Source organism: Silurus aristotelis (assembly GCF_946808225.1).
Source record: "Silurus aristotelis genome assembly, chromosome: 14".
Classification (NCBI taxonomy): domain Eukaryota; kingdom Metazoa; phylum Chordata; class Actinopteri; order Siluriformes; family Siluridae; genus Silurus; species Silurus aristotelis.
Genome location: NC_139587.1, coordinates 12698091 through 12724113, shown reverse-complemented (window position 1 = coordinate 12724113; position 26023 = coordinate 12698091). Strand labels below are relative to the sequence as shown.

Genomic DNA, 26023 nt, shown 5'->3' with positions numbered 1-26023 from the left:
GAGGAAGGACAGTTCCATTCAGACTCTGTTTACGCCTGCTGGGGCTGATGGCTTCGTCAGTGTCTGAATACCGCTGGGACTGTTGCGAATGAGAGAGTTTCAGTGCTGGGTTACGGCACAGCGCTTATGTCCAAAGCGCCACCTCAATCGCAGGGTGATGGTGACGTCACTGTGCTTACGCGTGATTTTCTCGAGTCGGGAACCCCGCTGGGGGCTGTTTCCCTGAGAAAAGTAGTGACGACGGATGCGTCACTCGCAGGTTGGGGTCCGGTGTGCGAAGGCAGGATGGCGAAAGGGAAATGGCCCGTTTCACTTCGGTGCGCACACATAAACTTTCTGGAGCTGTTAACGGTGTTTCTAGCTTTGAAACATTTCGTGCAGTTTCTTCGGAGTCACCACGTATTGGTCAGATCAGACAACACGATGGCGGTGGTGTACATAAATCACCAGGGCGGAACGTGCTCTCCTCGACTTCACCGTCTAGCGCGAGATCTCATGGTGTGGGGCATGGAGCATTTCCTGTCGCTGCGAGCGACTCATGTGCCGGGAGTGTTGAATGCGGGGGCGGATCTCTTGTCCAGGGGAAATCCCCTGTACGGGGAGTGGTCTCTCCATCCTCAGGTGGTGAACCTGTTATGGGAGAGATTCGGCTGGGCCGCCGTAGATCTCTTCGCCTCGCATGAAAACACTCATTGCCCTTTGTTCTTTTCTCGTTTGGCTTTGAGCACATTCTCAAAGCCGCTGGTTCCGCCATGGGATCTGTCCGTGGTCCTGAGCGCGCGGATTTAATGGCTTTTCATCCACCTCCTTTTTCCTCAGCGGAGGAGGAGCGACTTCACTGTCTGTGTCCTGTCCGTGCGCTACGTCACTATGTTGACAGGACGAAGGGATTGAGTAATCAGCTGTTTGTTTCATGGGCTGATTCCCGTGAGGGGAGTCCCGTTTCCCGGCAGCGCCTGTCCCATTGGCTCGTGGAGGCTATTATAATGAGTTATAATAGCGTGGGTCTTAACCCTCCAGAAGGACTAAGGGCTCATAGTACCCGAGGCTTGGCCGCTTCGTGGGCGCTTTTTAAGGGTGTTTCGATTCAGGACATCTGTGCGGCAGGATGCTGGGCTTCGCCGCACACTTTTGTCCGTTTTTATAGGCTGGATGTAACGGAGCCTTCGCTGGCTCATTCCGTCCTGAGTGTGTAATACATATATGTATATATATTGTATGTATATATATATATATATTGTATGTATATATATATATATATATATATATATATATATATATATATATATATATGTATATGTATATGTATATATTGTATGTATATATATATATATATATATATATATATATATATATATATATATATATATATATATATATATATATACCTCACTCCTGTTATCAGAGAACCGGGGTTACGTAAGTAACCTAAAGTTTTGGGCCGATGAGCAAAATATTTGTCTTATCAGAATTTAATAATAGAAAGTTATGAGTCATCCAGTCTTTTAATTCTTTAGCACACTTAGTTATTCGAACCAATTGAGCTGTATCGTCTGGTTTCGATGAGATATATAGTTGGGTATCATCAGCATAACATTGGAAGCTAATCCCATGCCTTTTAATAATATTTCCCAAGGGAAGCATGTATATTTTAAAAACCAGGGTTGGTTTGGGATAGGGTCGAGGTCAGAGCTCTATAGGAGAAGATCTTCCACTCCAACCCTGGCAAAGCATTTTTTTATTCACTTTGCTTTGTGCACAAGGGTATAGACATGCTGGCACAGGTTTGGGTCTCCTAGTTCAAGTGAAGGGAAAATTTCAAGCTACTGCATCCAGACACCCTCTACAATTTTGTGCCTTCAGCTTTGCGATAAGGGAAAGAAACACATGTGACTGGAAACATCAGGTTTCCAAATACTTTCCTCCATGTAGGAATCATAGAACAAAAAAGACATCAACAAGGAAATATGGCACTGTGATCTTACAAAGAACAGAACATCCCTGATGAGAAGACAAGAAGAAGACAGAGAGGCTGTCAACAGGCCTACAGCTACATACATTTGACAATTATCTCCCATATTCTTTTCAAATACAAATTGAATTTGTCACATGCATGTTCAGACAGAGCACGACATGTAGTAAAATGCTTTTTTTGGTCCGAGATGTAAATAGAATAAACATGCAATTAAGTATAATATATATATATATATATATATATATATATATATATATATATATATATATATATATATATATATATATATATATATATATATATATTTTTTTTTTTTTTATTTTTTTTTTTTTTTACGTTCTATGATTTATATATACACTATATTGCCAAAAGTACTGGGTCACCTGGCCTTTCCTGCTATATGTGTTTTTTTTTTCCAAACTGTTACCACAAAGCTGGAGGCACTCAATTGTATAGGACGTCTTTAGATGCACTATAATAAAATTTTGCATTCACTTAAACATTTACACCCAAACCTGTTCCAGCATGGTCATTGCTAAAGTGTCCATGTGCTGATTTTAACTGTGCCAGTCAAGAGTTAAAGTGTCAGTTGTGCAATTGTACAAATGTTTTGTGCAAAGGAGGTTAAAGTAAGTCCAGTGGAGAAAGTCCAAGTACAACATATTTTTCTGGTTTAAACTCTGAATGGCCTAGAGGGGAGGAGCTCCTCCTCATTCTTTCTGTGTTTGCATTCAAGGATCGGAAGCGCTTCCTTTAATGCAACAAAGAATATAGTCCATTGTTGATATGGCTGAGGTCTTTCACTCTCTTTCTGGACCTGGTCTGGCATGGCTTGCTCTAGATATCCTGCAAGTCAGAAAACTTGGTGCAGATGGTATGCTCAGCTGACTGCACCAACCTATATAGGGCCTGCCTGTCCTGCATGGTGCTGTTCCTGAACCAGGAAGTGATGCTACCAATTAGGATGCTCTCAGTGGTGTAGGTGTAGAAAGTCCTCCGAAAATCCACCATTTTGCCATTATGGACGTGGCCCATTTTTACCCCAAAATTTTATTTAATAATGCATGTTTATTTAAATAAATATTAAGGTCATGGCTGATATCCTTCTTTCATTGCATGATTTAAAACGTGAGCGTTCCAGAACACCAAACTCAAATGGTTATCTTTTATGAAATTTGTAATACTTCTCTATTCTTAATTTCTTTCTTAATGATTGCAGATTGTGTATTTTTTCCATCTGGTTTGTTAGTTTATGTTTTGGGGAAAAAATACTACACATTGAAATCTGATGTCACTTTAGGTTATTTGTTTGCTTAAAGACATCATTGAGGACCACACAATCAATATTTAGACCCTGAAAAATAAAACCATATAAATTAAACAAATTTAATAAAAAAAAAAAAAAATTTTTTTTCTTTTTTAAGTTTTTAGTTAACAGCGAGGAAACTACAATGCAGAAGTGTTGTATGTAAGCCAAACTTTTTGCAAAAATGTAAAATGGATGTTCTGAGCTGGCAACTTTCTTTGAATCCTTTTTCAAGTTTGCTTTGATAAATAAGAAGAATGAAAATGTAATAATCAACAAAGAAGTACAAGAGCTTTGTGTTTAATTTAACACAAAAACTTCTATTTCTCATTTTTGCAGATCCCTCAGAAGGCTTCCACTGCCAGGATGAGTGTCGGATCCTGGGTCACTCAGACCGTTGTTGGATGCCACGTATGCCAGTGCCAGAGCATGTTAAGTCACCCGAGCGTAATCGTGATGTCATTGCCTTGTCTATTGAGGCTACAGGCATGGATATGCCACATTATGAGGACTGCGGAACCACCAAAAGGACTTTTGCCACCTTTGGCAAGGATGGACCAGAAGAGGAGCCAAAAGACAAAAGGACAAATGAGATGACCACAAGCATCTGCAACGTTAAAGCTAATAGTGGCATCCGTGAGGCTGGAAATGGGCGTGAGGCCATCAGCCCCATCACATCACCGGCACATCACAAGAGCCCACAATCTAAGCCACCCACTGGCTACAATACATTAAAATGCTGTGATGTTGAGCGCATTGTAAACCATAGTTTGCTGCGCCAACCAGAGGGCAAAGACAGTGAGCCGGCCATGCGTGAGATCAACCCACTGCTGCAGGATGGACGGGAGAAGGAATCCCCAAGTAGCAAGCGCCTGAAGGACATTGTGCTTTAACTAGCTTATAGACACTCACACCAAGACTGCAAGTGCTGTTGATATGTGAATGTGTGCTTATATCTAAAGTAGGGGGCACACAGCTTTGTTTCACGAGAGAGTTTGTTTATATTAGGCACAAAGAAAGAGTGTGCTGGACAAAAAAATTTGTTTGCCCGGCTATGACAAAAGTCGTGGCTTAATTGTAACAGAACTGTCTTTTTTTTTTTTTTTTTTTGAATTTTTTCTGTTTCTTTTTGGCAAACAGTGGACAAGCGGGTCAGTGTTAGCAATGTGCATGCTAATTCCTACCCCTTTTTGTCTCGCTCAATCTTTCTTTTAATCCTAAAGAAAATGATTTTTTGGTGGACTAGGGCTACCATCTAAGCACACTCATTGCCTTTTAGACTCATAATAGACTGCTTTTGGAGAATGCCTTTTTTCAGTGCACAGCTTGCCTCAGCTGCCAAATGGTCTCATTGCACCCAGAGAGAATAATCCATTGTTCTGCGGGAGAAATTTCCCATGTTTTGTACTGCCCAGCCCAGCTCTCCCAACATTGGTTGTACATGAGGGTGTGGGAAAGCTCTGCAGATCTCATTCCATTTCCTTATTTCTTTCATCGTCAGCTCTTTAAGTTTCCTCAAGACATTGTTAATATAAAAAGTAAATAAAAGTGATATGTGCTTATTACCACGAATTAAGTTCAATCTCACAAGCCTCCGAAGTTGGTAAAAACATGCTCCATGAGGAAAAAAGACACATTGCCTCTGAAATCTTCTGTGCAAATTCTTGACTGTAGCCAATGGAGCAGTGTGCTCTAGTCTTGTTTTATTCCCTTGTTTTTTTATTTGTTGTTATTGTTGTTGATGTTGTTGTTTTTTTGTTTTTTTTTTACTTATCTAGGATAGAAGGGGTCGTCATTCATGTCTTGCTATCTATAATTTTTAATAACCTGTTGTTTAGTGACAATCCCTTTAATGTTTTGTTGCAAGAGTAAAAAAAAAAAAAAAAAAAAATAATAATAATCACTGGTGTTCATCTAAAGCTACAGTAGCATTTGTTTCACAAAAATGGAAGAAATGTGCAAATATATTTTATAAGTAATTAAAAATATATAATTATAATATTTACCGCTGTTGTTCTTTTCTCAGCAAGATACACTTAAAATTAACAGGCTTTTTTAAATAATGACTTTGCTTTTAACTGATCTTAGATTTCTGTTTAATGTGTTAACCCCCGGTAACTGTTTAATTCAGTCGTGTTGTTAAAAAAATAATTACATTAAAAAAAAAAAATAAAAAAAAAAAAAGGTTTTTATCGGTCAGTTCTTGTGCCATTCAGTTTCTGTGGGGGGAAAATGCAGGTAGAAGTAAAAAAAAAAAAAAAAAAAAAAAAAAAAAAAAAAAAACCTATGTTAGCACCAACAGTAGTGTATAAGTACAGTGAGCTTAGAGGGATATAGGAAAAGAAATGTTAAAAAGGCGACAGGTTAATGTCACAGGTTAACATATTATTGTTTATGGGTAAAATTTAACAATAAACAATAATCTGTTGATTTACAACAAGGGTAACATTTCACATTTGTGAAGTACTTTTTGTTGCACTTGATATATTTCATTGGTAAAGCTTCATGTAGCTTCCTGCAGCTACATGCGTCTGACTAGATTTAAAATGTTTTGATTTATAACTAGCACAGTAATGTCAGTATGTATGTTGTTGACAGGACTATGTAGATTAGATGGAAATGGAATGTGGAATGGAAGGTCATAGTTAAACATTTTTTAAACTGACTACATGAAAATAGATACAAATGGTTAAAATGCAAATTAAATAGATCCTGTACCTGAATGTTTTGCTGGTCTCGCCAACAGTGTCTGGCAACATAAAAACTGACTTATCACTGAATGTACACTGCAAATTATTATTAAACTATTAAATGTTGTCCATATTGTCTCTGTCTCCATTTTTTTTTATGAAATTGTCTCCTCATTGTGTCCTTTTTAAAGAAATTAAATAAAAAAAAATTTCTTCTTATTTAATTTCCCCTTAATGGCTAATAATGCTAATAATTTAATCTGCTTTGACTGGAAAATGAGTGAATGTGCATTTTTGAAAAGTAATAAGCATGATCTGAACTCTGTGCATTGTAGTTACACTATCCTTTCTTAAGTAGTCTGTTGTCTTGCCAAAAAGAAAAGTTAAATACTTAAATGCTATAAGCTAATCTGAATAATATTGAAAGCAATATTTGCAAATTATCTGACAGTTTTAATTAAATGTAGCTGTTCTGGATCTCTATGCCAAGATTAAGACTTAGGCAAGCAATAACATCCTTTATGTTTATATGCTTTTTAAAGGAGAATATTTAATTATGTCACACACACACACACACACACACACAAAAATGTGCAAACTAGTCCTCTATAAATTAAGGATATTACACAAATTCAATTTAATTAAATTAATTTGTGTTTGTATAGCTCTTTTAGCATTTGGTGTAGGGGTGATCCTGAAGGAGGAGTACAGTAAGAGTGTAGTGGAGGTGTAGAGAGTTTCTGATAGGGTGATGAACCTGATGCTGGAAGTTGAAGGGTTGATGATAAATGTCATCAGTGCTTATGCTCCACAAGTCAGCTGTGGGATGGGGAAGAAGGAAAAGTTCTGGAGTGAATTAGATGAAGTTGTAGATGGTGTACCTAGGAATGAACGATTGGTGATTGGGGCAGACTTTAATGGGCATGTAGTTGAAGGGAACAGAGGTGATGAGAAGGTTATGGGTAGGTATGGCTTTAAGGAGAGGAATGTGGAAGGGCAGATGGTGGTAGATTTTGCTAAAAAAAATGGAAATGGCAGTGGTGAACAGTTATTTTAAGAAGAAGGAGGAGCATAGGGTGACGTATAAGAGTGGAGGAAGGTGCACACAGGTGGACTATGTTCTATGCAGAAGATGCAACCTGAAGGAGATTGGACACTGTAAGGTGTTGGCATGGGACAGTGTAGCTAGACAGCATTGGATGGTGGTCTGTAGGATGGTTTTGAAGCTAAAGGAGAAGAGGAGTACTTTTACTAGGACCACATGTAGCTTGAAGCAACCTTTCCAATTACGTAGCATCTCTGGATGGCTGTTTCTGACTTTGGTGTTATTATCTTTCCTTTGAGGCTCCCGTGAATAATATTACCAGGATCGCCTTCTTTCACCTCAGAAATATTGCTAAAATTTGAAATATGTTGTCGTTACAGGATGCGGAAAAACTAGTTCATGCTTTTGTTACATCTAGATTAGACTACTGTAACGCTTTACTGTCTGGGTGTTCGAGTAAGTGCATAAATAAGCTTCAGTTAGTTCAGAATGCCACAGCAAGAGATCTCACTAGATCTAGAAAATATGACCACATCATTCCTATTTTAATCAGTCTACACTGGCTAACATTCAAAGCTCGCATTGATAAAAAAAAAATTCTACTGATGCACCACAGTATCTGAGTGAACTTCTGTACCAGTATGATCCATCATGCTTACTTAGATCAAAAGGTGCAGGCTATCTGTTGGTACCTCAAAAAATGAAAACTACAGCAGGTGGCAGATCTTTCTCTTATAAAGCCCCACAGTTATGAAACAGCCTTCTAATCAGTGTTCAGGACTCAGACACAGTCTCAGTGTTCAAGTCGAGGTTAAAAACGTATTTATTTAGTCAAGCCTTTTATCAGTAGATTTTTTTTCTGGGGAAAAGGCGCAGATCTGGAGGGAATATGGATATAGAGTGTTTGGTGAACTAGGATATTTGTATGCTGTCGTCCCCTCACTTTCACATGTTCACTCAGGTTTTTTGACGGTGGTGTGGTGGGTCGTCTCTTATCCCAGAAATCCCTCATGTCTGTGTTACCTTCTGGTTCTCCCTTTTAGCTATGCTGCCATAGCGAGTCTTGCTGGAGTCCAAACTGCACAGTGACATTAACTTTCATACAACAATAAAGACACATAATAATCCATATCCTTCTTTTCCTGTCACCCCTTTTCTCTCTCTCTCTCTCTCTCTCTCTCTCTCTCTCTCTCTCTCTCTCTCTCTCTCTCTCGGTCGAGTTAAACATGCTTCTGAGGTTCCAGTGACCACTGTTCCTGCCACTCCCCACTTCGTGGATCTTCCCACTTCGTCCAGGCCTGCCTCTGGATAGTGTTCTCTTCGATTGGAGACCTTTCTGTGCAGCTTGGGACGGTTTCTCATCAACGCCTTGGGTGGTTCCATGAAATTCTTGAATAAGAACGGGCGATTTGAGGATGGATTGGACTGTAGCTAATGTCAACAATCTGCTACATTGACTCAGGACTTCTTTTCGTGATCATCTTGATCATCTTCACTGTACCCCGCAACATCGTATATCTACTATAAATGGACATTCGGTGCAACCCAGATGAGGATGGGTTCACTCTTGAGTCTGGTTCCTCTCAAGGTTTTTTCCTTATGCCATCTCGGGGAGTTTTTCCTTGCCACGGTCACCACCGGCTTGCTCATCAGGGACAAACTTACTTATAAAGAACATATTCACTTCTAATCACCACATTTTTTGTGTAAAGCTGCTTTGAGACAATGTTCATTATTAAAAGCGCTATACAAATAATAAGGCATATGAGGAGCTGTATAAGAAGTTGGACACTAAGGAAGGAGAAAAGGATACCTTAAAGGCCTGTTCATGAAAATATTGTCTGACATTAAACTGGTCTGTGGCACAAAAAAGGTTGGGGACCGCAGTCATAATGTCAGCCCGCCTGTGCACTGCTGGCATTACCGCCTCAATCACCGAGGAAACACCCCCTCCCAACCAGCTGCACGGAATTGGCGTCTAATTTTCTGGCACTTATAAGGACGCCTGAATCCTCCAGTCAGTGCCAGATTGTCTTTAGGCTTGCCCTGAAAACTCTCCAGCGTCTTCTCTGTTTTGTTTGTTTGTTTGTTTCTGACCTGACTATTCTGTCCTCCGGTTTCCGACTCGGCTCGGCTCGCGCTGAACGCGCTCCGGTTTCCGGCTCGGCTCTGCTCGCGCTGAACGCGCTCCGGTTTCCTGCTCGGCTCTGCTCTGTTCGCGCTGTACGCGCTCCGGCTTCCGGCTCGGCTCAGCTCGCGCTGAACGCACGTTTAGGTTTCCGGCTCGCGCTGAACGCGCCCCCGCTTCCGGTTTGGCATCCTCGCCCTCCGCGTAGGATCGGCTCCCTGAATCGGCTCCCTGAATCGGCTTCCCGATTCGGCTTCCCGATTCGGCTTCCCGATTCGGCTTCCCGATTCGGCTCTGCACAGCTTTTCTCCCCTGCTCCTTTTGCATCTGCCTTGGATCCTATAACCTGAACATTCTGACAGAACAATCTGGCCAACATGGATCCCGCGGATGTACCTGCCTCTAGCGCCGATGTAGCAGCCTTGTCTTGCCGACAAGCGGCGCAGGAGCAACAAATCCAAAACCTCTCTACTGGCGTGCAGGAAATCATGGGATTTTTGCGCACACGTTTTGGTGACCGAATCACCACAGGTGCTTCACCACCATCGTTGCCTGCAGCCCCGGCCCGGCCGGCCCCTGCTTGTCCTACCACCCCTTCGGCCATGCGTGAGCCTCAGCTCGCGCAACCAGCCCGGTTTTCGGGCGACCCGGACTCCTGCCGATCGTTTGTTATGCAGTGTGACCTGATTTTTAGCATGCAGCCCTCCCAGTTCGGTACAGAGCGCTCCAAGGTGGCCTACGTCATTTCCCTCCTGTCAGGCCGGGCCCTAAGGTGGGCCACTGCGGAGTGGGAATGTCAATCAGCCAACTGCAGATCGTTCGCCGCCTTTTCTGCCGAACTCCGGAAGGTCTTCGGCACATCTACACCACGCCAAGATGCCGCCCGCTCCCTGGTCTCGGCCGCACAGGGGCATCGCTCTGTTGCAGAGTTCGCGGCTGAGTTCCGGACGCAGGCCACTGACAGCGGATGGGATCGCATTGCGCTTTACGATACTTTCCTCCAGGGCCTCTCCTCTGCCGTTAAGTATGAACTTGCTGCTCTTGGTCCGCCCCGGAGAGGACTGCCATGAACCAGTATATCCGGGAGTCCCTGGCGGCGGGTATCATCCGACCATCCTCCTCCCCGGCTGGGGCGGGTTTCTTCTTTGTTGAAAAGAAGGATGGGTCCCTACGCCCCTGCATCGACTACCGGGGTCTTAATGCTATTACTGTCCGGAACCGTTACCCCTTGCCGCTTATGGCCTCGGCGTTTGAGCTCCTGCATGGGGCCACAATCTTCACTAAGCTGGATCTACGCAACGCGTACCACCTGGTGCGTATCAGGGAGGGGGACGAGTGGAAGACCGCCTTCAACACCCCAGCCGGACATTACGAGTACCTCGTCATGCCTAACCAACGCCCAGGCCGTCTTTCAGGCTCTAGTCAACGAGGTCCTCCGTGACATGCTCAATACGTTCGTGTTCGTCTACCTGGATGATATCTTGAACTTCTCCCATTCCATGGACGAGCACGTCCGGCAGGTGCGTCAGGTCTTGGAGAGACTTCTCAAGAACGGGCTCTACGTAAAACCCGAGAAATGTGAGTTCCACACCTCACATACCTCGTTCCTGGGATACCTGCTTTCAGCAGGGAATATCCGGATGGACCCTGCCAGGGTCCAGGCAATCCGGGACTGGCCGACCCCCACCTCCCGCCGCCAATTACAAAGGTTCCTGGGATTCGCCAACTTTTATCGCCGCTTCGTGAAGGGCTATAGTTCGGTGGCGGCACCCCTCCACCTTCTGACGTCTTTCCTCCGCTTGTTCGTTTGGGGCCCCGAGGCTGAGGAGGCATTTCTGGGGCTTAAGCGGCGATTCACGGAGGCGCCTATCCTCATCTTTCCTGACCCGGCTCGGCAGTTAATTGTTGAAGTCGACGCCTCCGGCGTAGGGGTAGGGGCGGTGCTCTCCCAGGTCTGCCCTGAGGATAACCACCTGCATCCTTGCGCCTTTTATTCCAGGCGCCTTAGCGCCTCGGAACGTAACTACCCGGTGGGTGAGAGGGAGCTCCTTGCCGTCAAACTGGCCTTGGAGGAATGGCGCCATTGGTTGGAGGGTGCGGAGGTCCCCTTTCTGGTCTGGACGGATCATCGCAACCTTGAGTACCTCCAATCGGCTAAGCGACTCAACCCCAGACAGGCCAGATGGGGCCTTTTCTTTGGCCGCTTCCAGTTCTCTCTTTCGTACCGGCCTGGGAGCCGGAATGTCAAGCCTGATGCGCTCTCTAGAGTCCATGCCCAGGAGGAGGAGGAGGAGCCGTGCCCAGAGACCATCCTTGCCAAGTCTGTGTCGGTCCACACCCTTAGCCTCGCTTTGGAGGATCGGGTCAGGGAGGCCCGAGACAGGGGCCCTGTCCCCGAGGGTTGCCCCACTGGTCTCCTGTTCGTCCCCGAGGGGCTCCGCTCTGGAGTTCTTCAGTGGTGTCACAACTCCCTGTTCTTCTGTCACCCCGGTCAGCCTCGCACCTTGTCTCTGGTCAAGGCACGCTTCTGGTAGCCTTCCATGGTAAAGGACACCCGGGACTTTGTCGCAGCCTGCCCCGACTGTGCCCAACACAAGAACCCTCGTGGCCGCCCCCAAGGTCTTCTTCGGCCCCTTCCTATCCCGAAACGCCTGTGGTCGCACATCGCCATGGACTTTGTTACCGGGCTGCCCGTTTCCAATGGCAACACGGTCGTCATGATGGTCATTGATCGGTTTTCTAAGATGGGCCACTTCATTGCCTTACCCAAGCTGCCATCTGCCAAGGAAACCACCAAGCTGGCCCTCCAGCACATATTTCGCCTCCATGGTTTTCCCAGGGACATCGTCTCAGACCGCGGACCCCAATTCTCGGCGCTGTTTTGGAGGGAGTTCTGCCGCCTCCTGGGCATCTTGACCAGCCTCTCATCTGGGTTTTACCCCCAGACGAACGGACAGACCGAGAGACTCAACCAGGATCTTGAAACTGGTCTCCGCCTCCTTTGCAGTCGGGAACCCTCCTCCTGGTCAGACAGACTTTTGTGGATCTAGTATGCCCATAACACTCTTCCCACTGCTGCCACGGGACTTGCGCCCTTCCAGGTGGTCCACGGTTTCCTGCCGCCTATTTTCTCGAACCAGGAACTCCGGTCCGCCGTTCCTTCCGCCGCCCTTTTCTTCTGACACTGCCGTCGAGGCTGGAGGACGGCCTGAGCGGCTCTGCTCAAAAATGGCATAAGGCTTTGCCAGGGGGCCAACCGTACGCGGCGCCTAGCCCCCCACTACCGTGCCGGGCAACGTGTATGGCTCTCTACTCGGGACCTTCCCCTTAAGGCCACCTGTCGGAAGCTCGCCCCGCACTTTATCGGCCCCTTCCCCATTTCCAAGGTCGTCAATCCCGTGGCCCTCCGGCTCAGGCTCCCCGGGGCACTCTGGGTCCACCCGACCTTTCAAGTGTCTAGGGTTCGACCCGTTCGGTCCTGCTCCCTGCTCCCTGATCCTATAACCTGAACATTCTGACTCATAAGGCATGCAAAAGTAATTTCTTGTTCATTGGGGATCCAGGGCATGAAGCAAAAGCTCCTACACTGCTGTCAAATTTATCAATGTTTGATTAATATAATTTATGCACTAAAGTGACATTATAAATGTATAAATTGTGTATAAGCCAATCAAGAAACATACAGTATAAGCTTTTTGGTTGTCACCAGGGACCTATTGCTATAGTTGGCACAAATTACCATTTTTAGATGTTCATTCTTGGAATAAGTAGTAAATCTTAGAAGAAAATGGTTTACTTTACACCACTAGTTTTGTTGCTAAATAAAAAACCCATCATGACACAAATATGCAAATAAGTAGGCTGGTTTATTATTATTAATATAAAAAGAAATTATATTTGCAATTATATCCAAATTTTGAATGGCTTTATCATGAATAAACAATGATCAGCCTCAAGAAGGGTGCATTAGACAGCACTGTTTATTCCCTTTAACATGTCAATTAACCTACTCTTATGTAACGTTCTAACACACTCCATTACCTTGCACTGTTGACCCCAGGTACCTGAACTCCTCCACATTCTACACCTCTTCTTCCTGCAACCGCACCACTCCACTGCCCTCCCTCTCATTCACAAACATGTACTCTGTCTTACTCCTACTGAGTTTCATTCCCCTTCTCTCCAGCGCATACCTCCACACACATGTACTGTCTTACTCCCACTGATAAATATTCATTAGTAAATAAATAAATATATATATATAAAATCGTTTATTTTTACCTTTAGCAATATAGATTTATTCTAAGTTTATAAAAAGAAAGTGATGCTATTCTACATTTATTCATAATTTCATGTGTCAAAATTTCAATGGCTTGAATATTAAACCCTTTCCAAGGTCGTCAATCCCGTGGCCCTCCGGCTCAGGCTCCCCGGGGCACTCTGGGTCCACCCAACCTTTCAAGTGTCTAGGGTTCGACCCGTTCGGTCCTGCTCCCTGGTGCCCTCCGCCAGGCCCCCTCCGCCCGCCCGGGTCATTGGTGGGGGTCCTGCCTACACCGTGCGCCGCCTGCTCTGCTCCCGTCGTCGTGGTCGGGGCCTTCAGTACCTTGTGGATTGGGAGGGCTATGGTCCTGAGGAGCGCTCCTGGGTCCCCTCCCGCTTTGTCCTGGACCCTGACCTGATTGCCGGCTTTAATCGGGCCCACCCGGGCCAGCCTGTTGGGGCGTCCAAGGCCGCCCTGGATGGGGGGGGTACTGTCAGCCCGCCTGTGCACTGCTGGCATTACCGCCTCAATCACCGAGGAAACACCCCCTCCCAACCAGCTGCACGGAATTGGTGTCTAATTTTCTGGCACTTATAAGGACGCCTGAATCCTCCAGTCAGTGCCAGATTGTCTTTAGGCTTGCCCTGAACACTCTCCAGCGTCTTCTCTGTTTTGTTTGTTTGTTTGTTCGTTTGTTTGTTTCTGACCTGACTATTCTGTCCTCCGGTTTCCGACTCGGCTCGGCTCGCGCTGAACGCACTCCGGTTTCCGGCTCGGCTCTGCTCTGCTCGCGCTGAACGCGCTCCGGTTTTGCATCTGCCTTGGATCCTATAACCTGAACATTCTGACTCATAAGGCATGCAAAAGTAATTTCTTGTTCATTGGGGATCCAGGGCATGAAGCAAAAGCTCCTACACTGCTGTCAAATTTATCAATGTTTGATTAATATAATTTATGCACTAAAGTGACATTATAAATGTATAAATTGTGTATAAGCCAATCAAGAAACATACAGTATAAGCTTTTTGGTTGTCACCAGGGACCTATTGCTATAGTTGGCACAAATTACCATTTTTAGATGTTCATTCTTGGAATAAGTAGTAAATCTTAGAAGAAAATGGTTTACTTTACACCACTAGTTTTGTTGCTAAATAAAAAACCCATCATGACACAAATATGCAAATAAGTAGGCTGGTTTATTATTATTAATATAAAAAGAAATTATATTTGCAATTATATCCAAATTTTGAATGGCTTTATCATGAATAAACAATGATCAGCCTCAAGAAGGGTGCATTAGACAGCACTGTTTATTCCCTTTAACATGTCAATTAACCTACTCTTATGTAACGTTCTAACACACTCCATTACCTTGCACTGTTGACCCCAGGTACCTGAACTCCTCCACATTCTACACCTCTTCTTCCTGCAACCGCACCACTCCACTGCCCTCCCTCTCATTCACAAACATGTACTCTGTCTTACTCCTACTGAGTTTCATTCCCCTTCTCTCCAGCGCATACCTCCACACACATGTACTGTCTTACTCCCACTGATAAATATTCATTAGTAAATAAATAAATATATATATATAAAATTGTTTATTTTTACCTTTAGCAATATAGATTTATTCTAAGTTTATAAAAAGAAAGTGATGCTATTCTACATTTATTCATAATTTCATGTGTCAAAATTTCAATGGCTTGAATATTAAACCCTTCTCATCTCATGTCTACCTTGGAATTTTACACTGAGGAGTAAAGCTAAAATGTTAGGAAGATAATGGCAAAAAAACTAGGCATGGCCATTATCATCCCTGCAGGAGAATAATCAGCTTGAACTAAATCCAGTGCTATGGAGTTCCATATTCACTCATACAAATATGGGGTGTGTGGAGTCCTGAAGTGCACAGCAGGTCAGTAGCAGACAGGCTCTCTACTGGAAGGTCAAACCTTTTTTTAACGTGCTGGGACACTGGGAGACTACCAGAAACCAGCAATCTTAATAGGATGAGGTAATACCTTTTGTGAACTATTTTTCTTAGAAATGCTTGCATTGCCCCTGAATTATAGAGCAACACTTAACTTATTCAGTTGGAAATAGCTTTTCTCATTGTGAATATCTAATTTGACGTATTATTGAATACCATTTTTGTGAATATTTACTGAATATTTACATTTTGTGAATAATTTAATTGTACATTAATACTGTAAATCATCCAAACTATGAACAATGTATATGTGAAAACCTATAACATAATCCAGAATGTGTTTTTTATTTCTGAATCTTTAATGCTAGCATGTTATAATTCAGCAGTAAACTTACCATTAACGCTGGCGCTGTTAACTGCCGCTGCTTTTGGAAGATATATGTTTAAAATTTTATGTTGTTTGCTGCACCCGGGTAGTAGTCTAATTACTCTACACTGAAGCTGTCTACTTGACCAGGGTTGCTGTCGGCCTGTGTACTTTATGCTTGTGGCTACAGACGGCTAGTCATAGCTATATATCTGGCAACTGTTTGTGGATTCTTCGCGTCTGTCGCAGATGTTTGGTGGCGGCTCGAGTCCATTGCTACAAAAATAGAGAATATTCATTAATCTCTGCTGGTCTCAGACCCTGCTAAAGCCTCCTTTTCCTTCACTATTACGACACTCACTGAATTCTACTCTCTCTACCTCTCTAAATTTTCTATAGCAGATGAGAATGCTTCATTCATTCGTAAATCTAAATCAACTACCTGTCAGTTAGACCCCTTTTCAACTCATATAGTCTAAGGTGGTCTGTCAGATCTTTTGCCTCGTATCACTGAGATCATCCATTCCTCTTTCACCTTTGGCATTGTTTCCAACTCCTTTAAGACTGCTCCCATACTAAAGAAGCCAGGTGCTGATGCAAATAATTTTGATAATTTACATCCAATTTCCAATCTGCCATTTTTATCCAAAATTAAAAAAAAGGTAGTTTTGTGCTCAGGTGCACAACCACCTAGCAGTAAAGGATTTAAAGGAGCAATTCCAGTCAGGTTTCCACTCTCACGATAGTACTGAGACTGCCCTTGTCGAAATCTCTAATGATCTCCTGGTAGCGGCTGATTTAGGACTTCTCTCTATTTAAATTCTTCTTGACTTAACCTCAGCATTCGACACTATCCCTCATTATATTTTATTAGATAGACTTGAGACTGCGCTCAATTTGTTCAGCTAGGACAGTTCAAATCTAAATCTTCAACCATCAATGCAGTTGATTAAACCTACCTCTGACCTTCTTCCATCTTCTCTTTCTAACTGTTTGGCTAAAGTTAAAGCTTGGTTCTCAAATAATCTTCCTAACTTAGCAGAAGTAAGACTGAAATACTCTTTGTAAGCACAAAAAAAAAAAATGTGTTTTGACAGTTCCACTATTGCCCCTTTGACACAGGTTAAGAGATTGGGTTTTATCATTGATAACACCCTCTATAGCAGTGCTCCCCAACCCCCGGGCCTCAGACCAGCAGCGGTCCGTGGGTCAATTGGTACCGGGCCGCACACAAAGAATACATACTTACATTGTTTCCGTTTTATTTATTATCTGATTTTGAATGATGTTTTATTTTGGAAAATTACCGTATTCTCCCACCACATCTGTCTATGACTCACTCTTGATGCATGTCAAGATGCTTGCCTCGGTCACATGTCTTACCTACATTCGCTACCTTCTTAAAAGGTGCTGCTCCGGCCGCTAACACATAATACATTACCGCTAAATTGAAACCCCCAAGCTAGCAAAATGAATAAAAAACAACACAGTGGATTCACGATTATTGTTATATTTATAAAATATCAGTTTTTATGCCAGTCGTATCATTTTAATTTGTTGTATCTATAACATACACACACACACACACTGTCCGTCAAAATATTGTCCGGTCCATGGCCAAAAAAGGTTGGGGACCACTGATCACATATTAAGATCACCCAGACTATCACATCCGTCCACATGACTAACTATCTATGAATTTCAATAAAAGGATGAGCACCACAGCTTACACTTTTATTAGGGGTTTTCATGACACAGTGTCATACACAGTGTCAGACACATAGTGTCAAAGATACAAACAGGATAAACCCTGACCTCTCCAGCTGACTCCCAACCTTATACCAGAATATGGTACAGTGGTACCCTGCTTATCGACCGGCTCGGACATCAACCTTTTCGCTTAGCAAACAGTTTTTCGACTGAAATTTGCGTCCGCTGAACGACCAAATGCCCGCTTATTGACCTTTTTTTTACCCCGACCCACGTGGAGCATTTTTTTTTTGGTTACTTTTGTAATGTTTTTAATTTATACTTTTTTACTGTATTATTGTCAGAAATCCACTTGCCACACCCCCTTCGGCGGCTCTCAAAACCTCCGCTTTCCCTGAAGCCCCAGCTTCAACAATGCACACCTGGGGCTCAATATTCACTCATTTCCCAGCTCCTATATAAACCCCTCATTCATCCACACTCCTTGTCGGTTATTGTTGGTATGTGAAGGTGTTTGGTGAATGTTTGTCTGTGTTTTCCCTGTCACACATATTCCTATGCATTTCTTCCTTTCCGGACTCCACGCGCTCTCCATGGCTGCACTTTCTTTCCAAAGCGCTCCCCGGATTACCTTTTTCCTCCTGTGCGTTCGCCCGTGGACCTCTCCCCTCCACTGTACCACGGATATCTCTCTCTTTTGTTTGTCGGGATTCTATGGACTGCCGTGTGTGTGTGTGTGTTTTTGTGATAAACTCTTCGTGTTTTCGTTAAACCAAAGCGAACTGTGCTCCGGCTTTGCCTCCGCTCATTGCGCTGCATGAGAATTATTAATTCATTTATTCATTTTCTCCTGCTTAGCCGTAATTCGGGTCGCGGGGGGCAGCAGCCCACGGGAAGGCGGCCCCACGTCACGGACCTTGATATTTCCCTCGTAAGGGACCCCCGGAGCATAGAGGCTACAGCTTGGCGATACCAGGGCTTGAACCCCAGACCTTCCGATCGGCAACCCAGCGCCTTAACCGCTGGAGCCACCACTCCCCTTCATAGAGTGAAGAATTATATACATATACATAAGAATTATATACAGTATTATTTATGTACCTGTATTATGGGTCGTGATTGTACAGGTAGCTAAAACATAACACACATAAGTGGTGAAACTATGGAAAGGGAGACATGCGTTTGAGCCAGTGTGGCAGGGGAGAGAACGTAGCCACAGAAGACGATGGTGCAGAACGTTACAAAGGTGCGGTGCATGACAAAGTCCCTGAACAGGTAACCGTGAGCGAATGACATCGCAAGCACTGCTCAGACCTCTGAACGCGTCAAAGTCGAAGCTATACCCCTCAGCACATGCATCGACATATGCACGCGCGCCTTGATACAAACGCACACCTTGCAGGAGCCACCTATGTTCTCCAGCGGCCATGTTACTGTACACAACATGAAATACTCACAACAACAACATGATTAATACGATATAATCATAAACGAAACATATCAAGGATTTTGTGTTTTCCATCAAAGTGAGGGATGGGGAGTAGAAAAATCAGTAGGCCCCCTTGGTTTAGGTATGTGACTGATCGGTGCTGTAAAATGTTTTCTGACATTACGTGCTGCACATAGCTCACAGGACCTCAGGAATTTGTCCACCATACTGGCCAGGTATGGTGACCACCAATTCCTTAGGATTGTGTCCATGATCTCCCTACGATTAAAGTGATCTACCCCATGTGCTTCATTAATGAGCATTGACAAAAGAGCTATAGATGCCACCCATACCCCATCAATGCTTTTCCATAACCCTGTGTTGGGATCTTGTACTGCACCTTGTTTCTTCCACAGCTCCTTCTCCTCCCCACTTGCTACAGCCTGGTATTCCCCAAGATCCTCCTCTGTCACCTGTCCCCATTCTTCCTCCTGCTTCATTACTTTTTTTTTTACATTCACCCTCCATCATTACTTTTACACAGTCTCTGCCTACAGTCAAGTTTCAAGTTTATTTGTATAGCGCTTTTCACAACAGACATTGTCTCAAAGCAGCTTTACAGAAAACAACAGTGAAGGTGAATAGTGTGCGTTTGTCCCTGATGAGCAAGCCGCGGCGACAGCGGCAAGGAAAAACTCCCCCAGACGATACGAGGAAGAAACCCCGAGAGGAACCAGACCCAAAGGGAAACCCATCCCCATATGGGTGACATCAAAAGTTTGGTCATAAATCTTTCAACAATACAGAACAATTTGTGATCATCATAGATCCAGCATCAGCTTCTCCATGCCAGGGCCTTTAAAGACTCGGCATCTACTTCTCCATGATCATCCATAGGTCCATAATCTTCACGAGGTGGGACGTGACTGGAGCTGGCCAAACCTCAGGATGCCTCGGGATGGGGAGAGAAAGAGAAGCAGTGGAGAGGAATTAGCGTAGCTGCTGTTCATGATATTAACAGCACAAGTTGATAATGTGCATGTGATCAGATGTTCTGGAGCACAAGGTTATGATGTGATGTGTGTGATGTGTGTTATGTGTAGGCTTTGCTAAAAAGATATGTTTTTAATCTACACTTAAACTGGGAGAGTGTATCTGAGCCCCGAACACTGTCAGGAAGACTATTCCAGAGTTTAGGAGCTAAATGTGAAAATGCTCTACCGCCTTTAGTGGACTTTGCTATTCTAGGAACTACTAGAAGCCCAGAGTTTTGAGATCTCAGGGAGCGTGACGGATTGTAGCGTGTTAAGAGACTGGATAGATACATGGGAGCCAAACCATTTAGTGCTTTATAAGTGAGTAGCAGTAGTTTGTAGTCTATTCGAAACTTAATAGGAAGCCAATGTAGGGACGATAAGATTGGGGTTATATGATCGTATTTTCTTGACCTAGTAAGAACTCTTGCTGCGGCATTCTGAACTAACTGAAGCTTGTTTATTAATGATGCAGGACATCCACCTAGTAATGCATTACAGTAGTCTATTCTAGAGGTCATAAAAGCATGGACGAGCTTCTCTGCATCAGATATAGATAACATATTTCTTAGCTTAGAAATATTTCTAAGGTGAAAGAAGGCTGTTTTTGTAACTTGATTGATGTGATTTTTGAAAGATAAGTTGCTGTCTAAAATAACTCCCAGGTCTTTTACCGTTGAACTAGTAGTTACAGAACAACCGTCTAAATGCAGGCTGAGATGCTGGAGCTTCTGTGTACTATTTTTTGGGCCGATGAGCAAAATCTCCATTTTATCAGAATTTAATAGCAGAAAGTTATGGGTCATCCAATCTCTTATTTCTTCAACACACTCAGTTATGCGAGCTAATTGAGCTGTATCGCCTGGTTTGGATGAAATATATAGCTGGGTATCATCAGCATAACAATGGAAGCTAATTCCATGCCTTCTAATAATATTTCCTAATGGAAGCATGTATATTGTAAAAAGCAGGGGTCCCAGAACTGACCCTTGTGGCACGCCATAATTTACTAGCATTATCCTGGATAGCTCTCCATTTAAATCTACGAAATGGTAACGATTGGACAGGTAGGATTTAAACCAGCTTAATGCCTGTCCCTGAATACCGATGTAATTCTGTAAGCGATCGAGGAGAAGATCATGATCTATAGTGTCGAACGCAGCACTAAGATCTAGTAAAACTAATAGGGAGATGTAGCCTTGGTCTGAAGCTAAAAACAGGTCGTTAGTGATTTTAACTAGAGCAGTTTCTGTGCTATGATGGGGCCTAAAACCTGACTGAAACTCTTCAAAGATATTGTTCTCCTGCAAGTGGTTACATAGCTAGGCAGCGACAATCTTTTCTAAAATCTTAGACATAAATGGGAGATTTGAAATTGGTCTGTAATTCGATAGCGTGCTTGGATCCAGATTAGGTTTTTTAATGAGGGGCTTAATAACTGCTAACTTGAGGGATTTAGGGACATGACCTAACGATAGTGAGGAGTTAATAATATTTAAAAGAGGCTCACCAGCTGTATATAACACTTCCTTCAGTAGTTTAGTGGGAATTGGATCTAACTGACATGTTGTTGATTTAGCTTTCATAATAGCATCATACAGCTCTTCCTGTCCTATACATGTAAAACAGTGTAGTTGTGGGGTTGTAAGTACGATTGTGTCGGGAGATGCTGTCAGAGGTTGAACTGCCACAATTGTTTTTCTAATGTTATCTATTTTTTCAGTGAAGAAATTCATAAAGTCTTCACTACTAAACTGTGATGGAACACATTTTTCAGATCCCTGATTTGTTGTTAATTTAGCGACTGTACTGAAAAGGAACCTGGGATTGTTTTTGTTATTTTCTATGAGTTTGCTCAGGTGTTTAGCTCTAGCAGCTTTTAGCGCCTGTCTGTAGCTAAGCATACTGTCTTTATACGCAATTCTAAATACCTCCAATTTAGTTTTCCTCCATTTTCTCTCCAGATTACGTGTTGTTCTCTTTAGGGCATGCGTATGACTATTATACCAAGGTGCAGGTGCTTGTTCTCGAACCTTTTTTAACCGGATGGGGGCAACAGTGTCTAAAGTGCTAGTGAGGATAAGGTCTATGTTGTTCGCCATCTCATCAAGATGATCAGCAGTTATGGGTTTAATGTGAAACTGCGATAAATCAGGCAGGTTATTTATGAATCTGTCCTTAGTGGTTGGAATAATAGTCCTACCAAGTCGATACCGTGGTGAAACACGGTTAATCTGCTCTACCGGTAGTGTGTACAGTAGGAGATAATGGTCTGTGATGTCATCACTCTGGGGTAAAATATCTATATCAGTGACGTCTGCTCCGTGGGATATTATTAAGTCTAGTGTGTGGTTAAAACTGTGGGTTGGTCTGGTGACGTTTTGTTTAACTCCAAAAGAGTTTAGTAAATCGACAAATGATAATCCTAGGGCATCGTTTTCATCATCTACATGAATATTAAAATCTCCTACAAGCAGCACTTTATCAAAGCTGATCAAGAGGTCTGAGAGAAAACAAGCAAACTCATGAAGAAAATCAGCGTAGGGTCCTGGGGGTACACGGTGACCAGAGCGAGTTTTCTGTGCATGTCTGAAAGTGCAATTTTAAGAACGAGCACTTCAAATGATTTAAAGCTGAATCCTAATCTCTGACTAACATTAAGAGAAGCACTATAAATGGTTCCTACACCCCCCCCACGACCAGTCTCACGGGGCTCATGCTTATAAACATATCCTGACGGTGTAGACTCGTTTAGACCCATATAATCACCTGGTTTAATCCAGGTCTCAGTGAGACAGAGTGCATCGAGATTATTCTCTGTGATCATCTCATTTACAATCAGTGCTTTGGGTGCAAGTGATCTAATGTTTAAAAGACCGAACTTTAGAACTTTGTTGTGTTTGTTTATCTGGCATTTTTCAGTTTTAACTGCAATAAGATTATTTCTGGATCTTGTGTATGTAATTCTTGGTTTTACTACCCGAGGAATAGATATGGTTTCTATAAACTGGGCTGTGTGTGAACTTGTAACTATTTGGTCTGTAGTATGCGTGTTCTTATAGTTGAAGATTTCTTGATGTCTTACCAGTCAGATGGTGTGTAGTATCCTAGAGATGTTATCTGATAGCACTGCTGCTCCAACTCTGCTGGGGTGCAGGCCATCAGGGCGGAAGAACCTAGGACGCTCCCAGAAACAGTTCCAGTTATTAACAAAGAGAAGTTTATGTTCTCGACACCATGACTGTAACCATTCATTTAGTGCTAAAAGTCTACTAAACTTCTCAGCCCCTCGCTGGTAAGTGGGAAGAGGTCCTGACACTATAATCCTCGTTGTGGGTGATGTGCTGCGGTACTGCGGTCTCCACCAGGATCCTGAAGTCCCTCTTTAAGATCTCCGTTTGCCGCAGCCTGGTGTCGTTTGATCCGGCATGGAGAACAACCGCTCCGAAGTTCTCGTTCAGGATCGCGGGTACCTGCGCAGCGACATCCAGAACACGAGCACCAGGAAAACAGCGAGTGTGCACCTTACCTTTAGCTCGGGTAGCGCGGACATGCCGGACGATGGAATCTCCGAGAATAACAGTGTCGCGTTCCGTCTCGCGGAGGGGGACGAAGCGGTTCTCGGTCGAGATCTCGAAGGCCGGTGGTGGAGGTGGAGACGTCCTCGATCGGGGCTTGGCTTGTCTCTTCCGCCGCGGCCGCATCCAGGGTCCATGTTGCACCGGTGCCGGAGTTGTAGGTGCGCTGGGCCTGGGCATAGAAGCACGCGGAGTTGATGTGCTGGGAGCGTTAGGTTCAACCCGGGAGTTTACCTGGGATGAGTGCGCGTCCGCCCGGGATGTTTCCAGCGCCGCTTTCCGCTCTCGCAGCCAGTCATGCTTTACATGCAGCTCGCGAATCTGTTTTTCCAATGCCTCCATCTCCAACGCCACCGTTTGCAACTCGAACGAGTCCTCACCTGTGCTCGAATGCAGACAAACAACCGGCATAGTGCTTATCGTCACGAACAGATTTATTATACAGAGATGTGAGTGAGAGAAAATAAATATAAACAACACTAGTTATTGTCGAGTTAACTAACTACAGGCACAAGTCAGGAAGACAAAAACAATTAAGGATTATTAAAAGAGGAAAAACGGATGGATAGATAGCAAAGTTTGTTTGAAAGACGCCGAGAGAGATACAAACACGTAACTCGCGGCAAACAAGTCAAACACAGGAAGCTACGTCACAGGAAGCTGCTTTCTTGGCTGCCTCATCTGCTGCTGCATTACCTCTATTAACCATCTCACCATCAGTCTTGTGGGCTTTAAATTTCACAATGGCTAGTGCTTTTGGAAGCATCATTGCTTTGAGCAAATCTGAAATTGCAGGACCATGCACAATGGAGGATCCATCAGCTCTCTGGAAACCCCTCTGTTCCCAGATAGGTCCAAATGTGTGACACACCCCATATGCATAAGCTGAATCTGTGTAGACTGTACATGTACTCCCTGCCCCTAACCAACATGCTGCTGTTAGGGCTTTTATTTCTGCCAATTGGGCAGAACAAGGCTGTGGCACACTTACGCTAGATAGTACTTGAAATGAATCTTCTTCCTCATTGTACACGATCACAGCATATCCTGCTTTGTTACCATCATTCGTGCGGTAGCATTAACCATCCACGAATAAGACATGCTGGGCATTTTGCAGTGGTTGATTATCTAGGTCATCCCTAGCTTTTAGAAATATCTCTGCTACTGTAATGCACTCATAGGTAGTTCCCTTTGTCTGGTAGTACTACTCGGTCAGCTGGGTTGACTGTAAGACATCTCTCAATTGTTAGTTCTGGTGCGGACAGAATTACATCATAACCTGTCCTACAAGCATTTGTTATTACAAACTTTTGATTTGTCAGTAAGGCATGTAGTGCATGAGAAGTGTACAGGGTCACTGGATAAGCCATTGTGATTGTCGATGCCTTTTGATAAGCAAATGCTGCAGCGGCCAAACCTCTGTAACATGGTGGCATGCCCTTTTCCACATTATCAAGAGCTGTACTGTAGTACGCAATTGGCTTCTTTCACATACTTTGTTGCTGTTGTGCTAGTATGGCTGATGCAAAACCTCGCCTTTCCGATACATATAGATAAAATGGTTTTGTATAGTCAGGACAGGCTAAAGCTGGGGCAGATTTTAAATCGCTTTTTACTGTCTCAAAGGCTTCTTTACCTTCCTCTGTCCAGACCAGACGAGCGCTTTATTTTGTCTGGTCTGCTGCCTTCATCATGTCTCTAAGAGGTTGTGTTTTCAACGCAAAATCACAAATCCACGGTCTGCTAAAACCTGCTAAACCCAGGAATGACAACATCTGTTGCACGGTTTGAGGTTGTGGTGTTTTCTGAATTGCCTTTACATGCGAAGGTGAGATTTTTCCTTTAGTGCCTTCGAGCACTCTTCCCAAATATTCTACCTTTCTTTGGCAGAATTGCAATTTTTCCCTACTGTCCATTGTGAGCTAGGGTTTCTAGGACAATTTAGCAAATCCTGCTATTCTTTAGTTTGACTACAAATTAGCAGGTCATCCACATATTGGAGTAAACTGCTCTGAATGTCTAGTCCTGCCAGATCTCGTGCTAACACTTAGTTAAAAATGTAAGGGCTTTCACAATACCCTTGTGGCAGCCGTGTGTAGGCGTATTGCTTACCCCCGTAGGTGAATGCAAACAAAAACTGAGACTCAGGGTGCAGCTGTACACTAAAAAATGCTGAACATAAATCAATCACAGTGTACCATTTAGTCCCTTCAGGGATGTTAGTTAACGAAGTGTGTGGATCAGGCACTACAGGATTTTCTGCTACCACAACATGGTTTACTGGCCTTAAATCATGGACCAATCTCCATTTGTCTGAGTTAAGTTTTCTGACCGGAAAAATGGGTGTGTTGCAAGGGCTTTTGGTTGTGATTACCACTCCTGCCTCAACTGGTCCCTCAATGTTTGGTCTTATCCCCTCTATAGCTTGTTGTGACAATGGGTATTGTTTCTGATAAAGTAATTGCACATTGGGTTTTAGTTGAATTTGGCGCCAATCCTGAAGACTTTACTAACCCTACATCTGTCTGATGTTTAGTCCATAGTTGTTCTGGAACCTGCGTCAGTAC

The 26023-nt window shown here is 43.7% G+C and overlaps 1 protein-coding gene across 4 annotated transcripts in view; it reads left to right on the top strand.

Moving 5' to 3' along the window:
• The window catches only part of pcdh19 (protocadherin 19), a 175837-nt gene that overhangs the window by 104379 nt on the left and 45435 nt on the right, over nt 1-26023 (top strand). For 3 of the 4 annotated variants that reach the window (XM_083560218.1, XM_083560219.1, XM_083560217.1), the window contains exon 6: nt 3621-6102. The exons of the other annotated variant lie outside the window; for it this stretch is intronic. In XM_083560218.1, the coding sequence (XP_083416344.1) occupies nt 3621-4174 (554 nt within the window). In that variant the 3' untranslated portion in view covers nt 4175-6102. Of the gene's footprint in view, nt 1-3620; nt 6103-26023 lie in introns of those variants that run through there. 4 annotated transcript variants of the gene reach the window in all.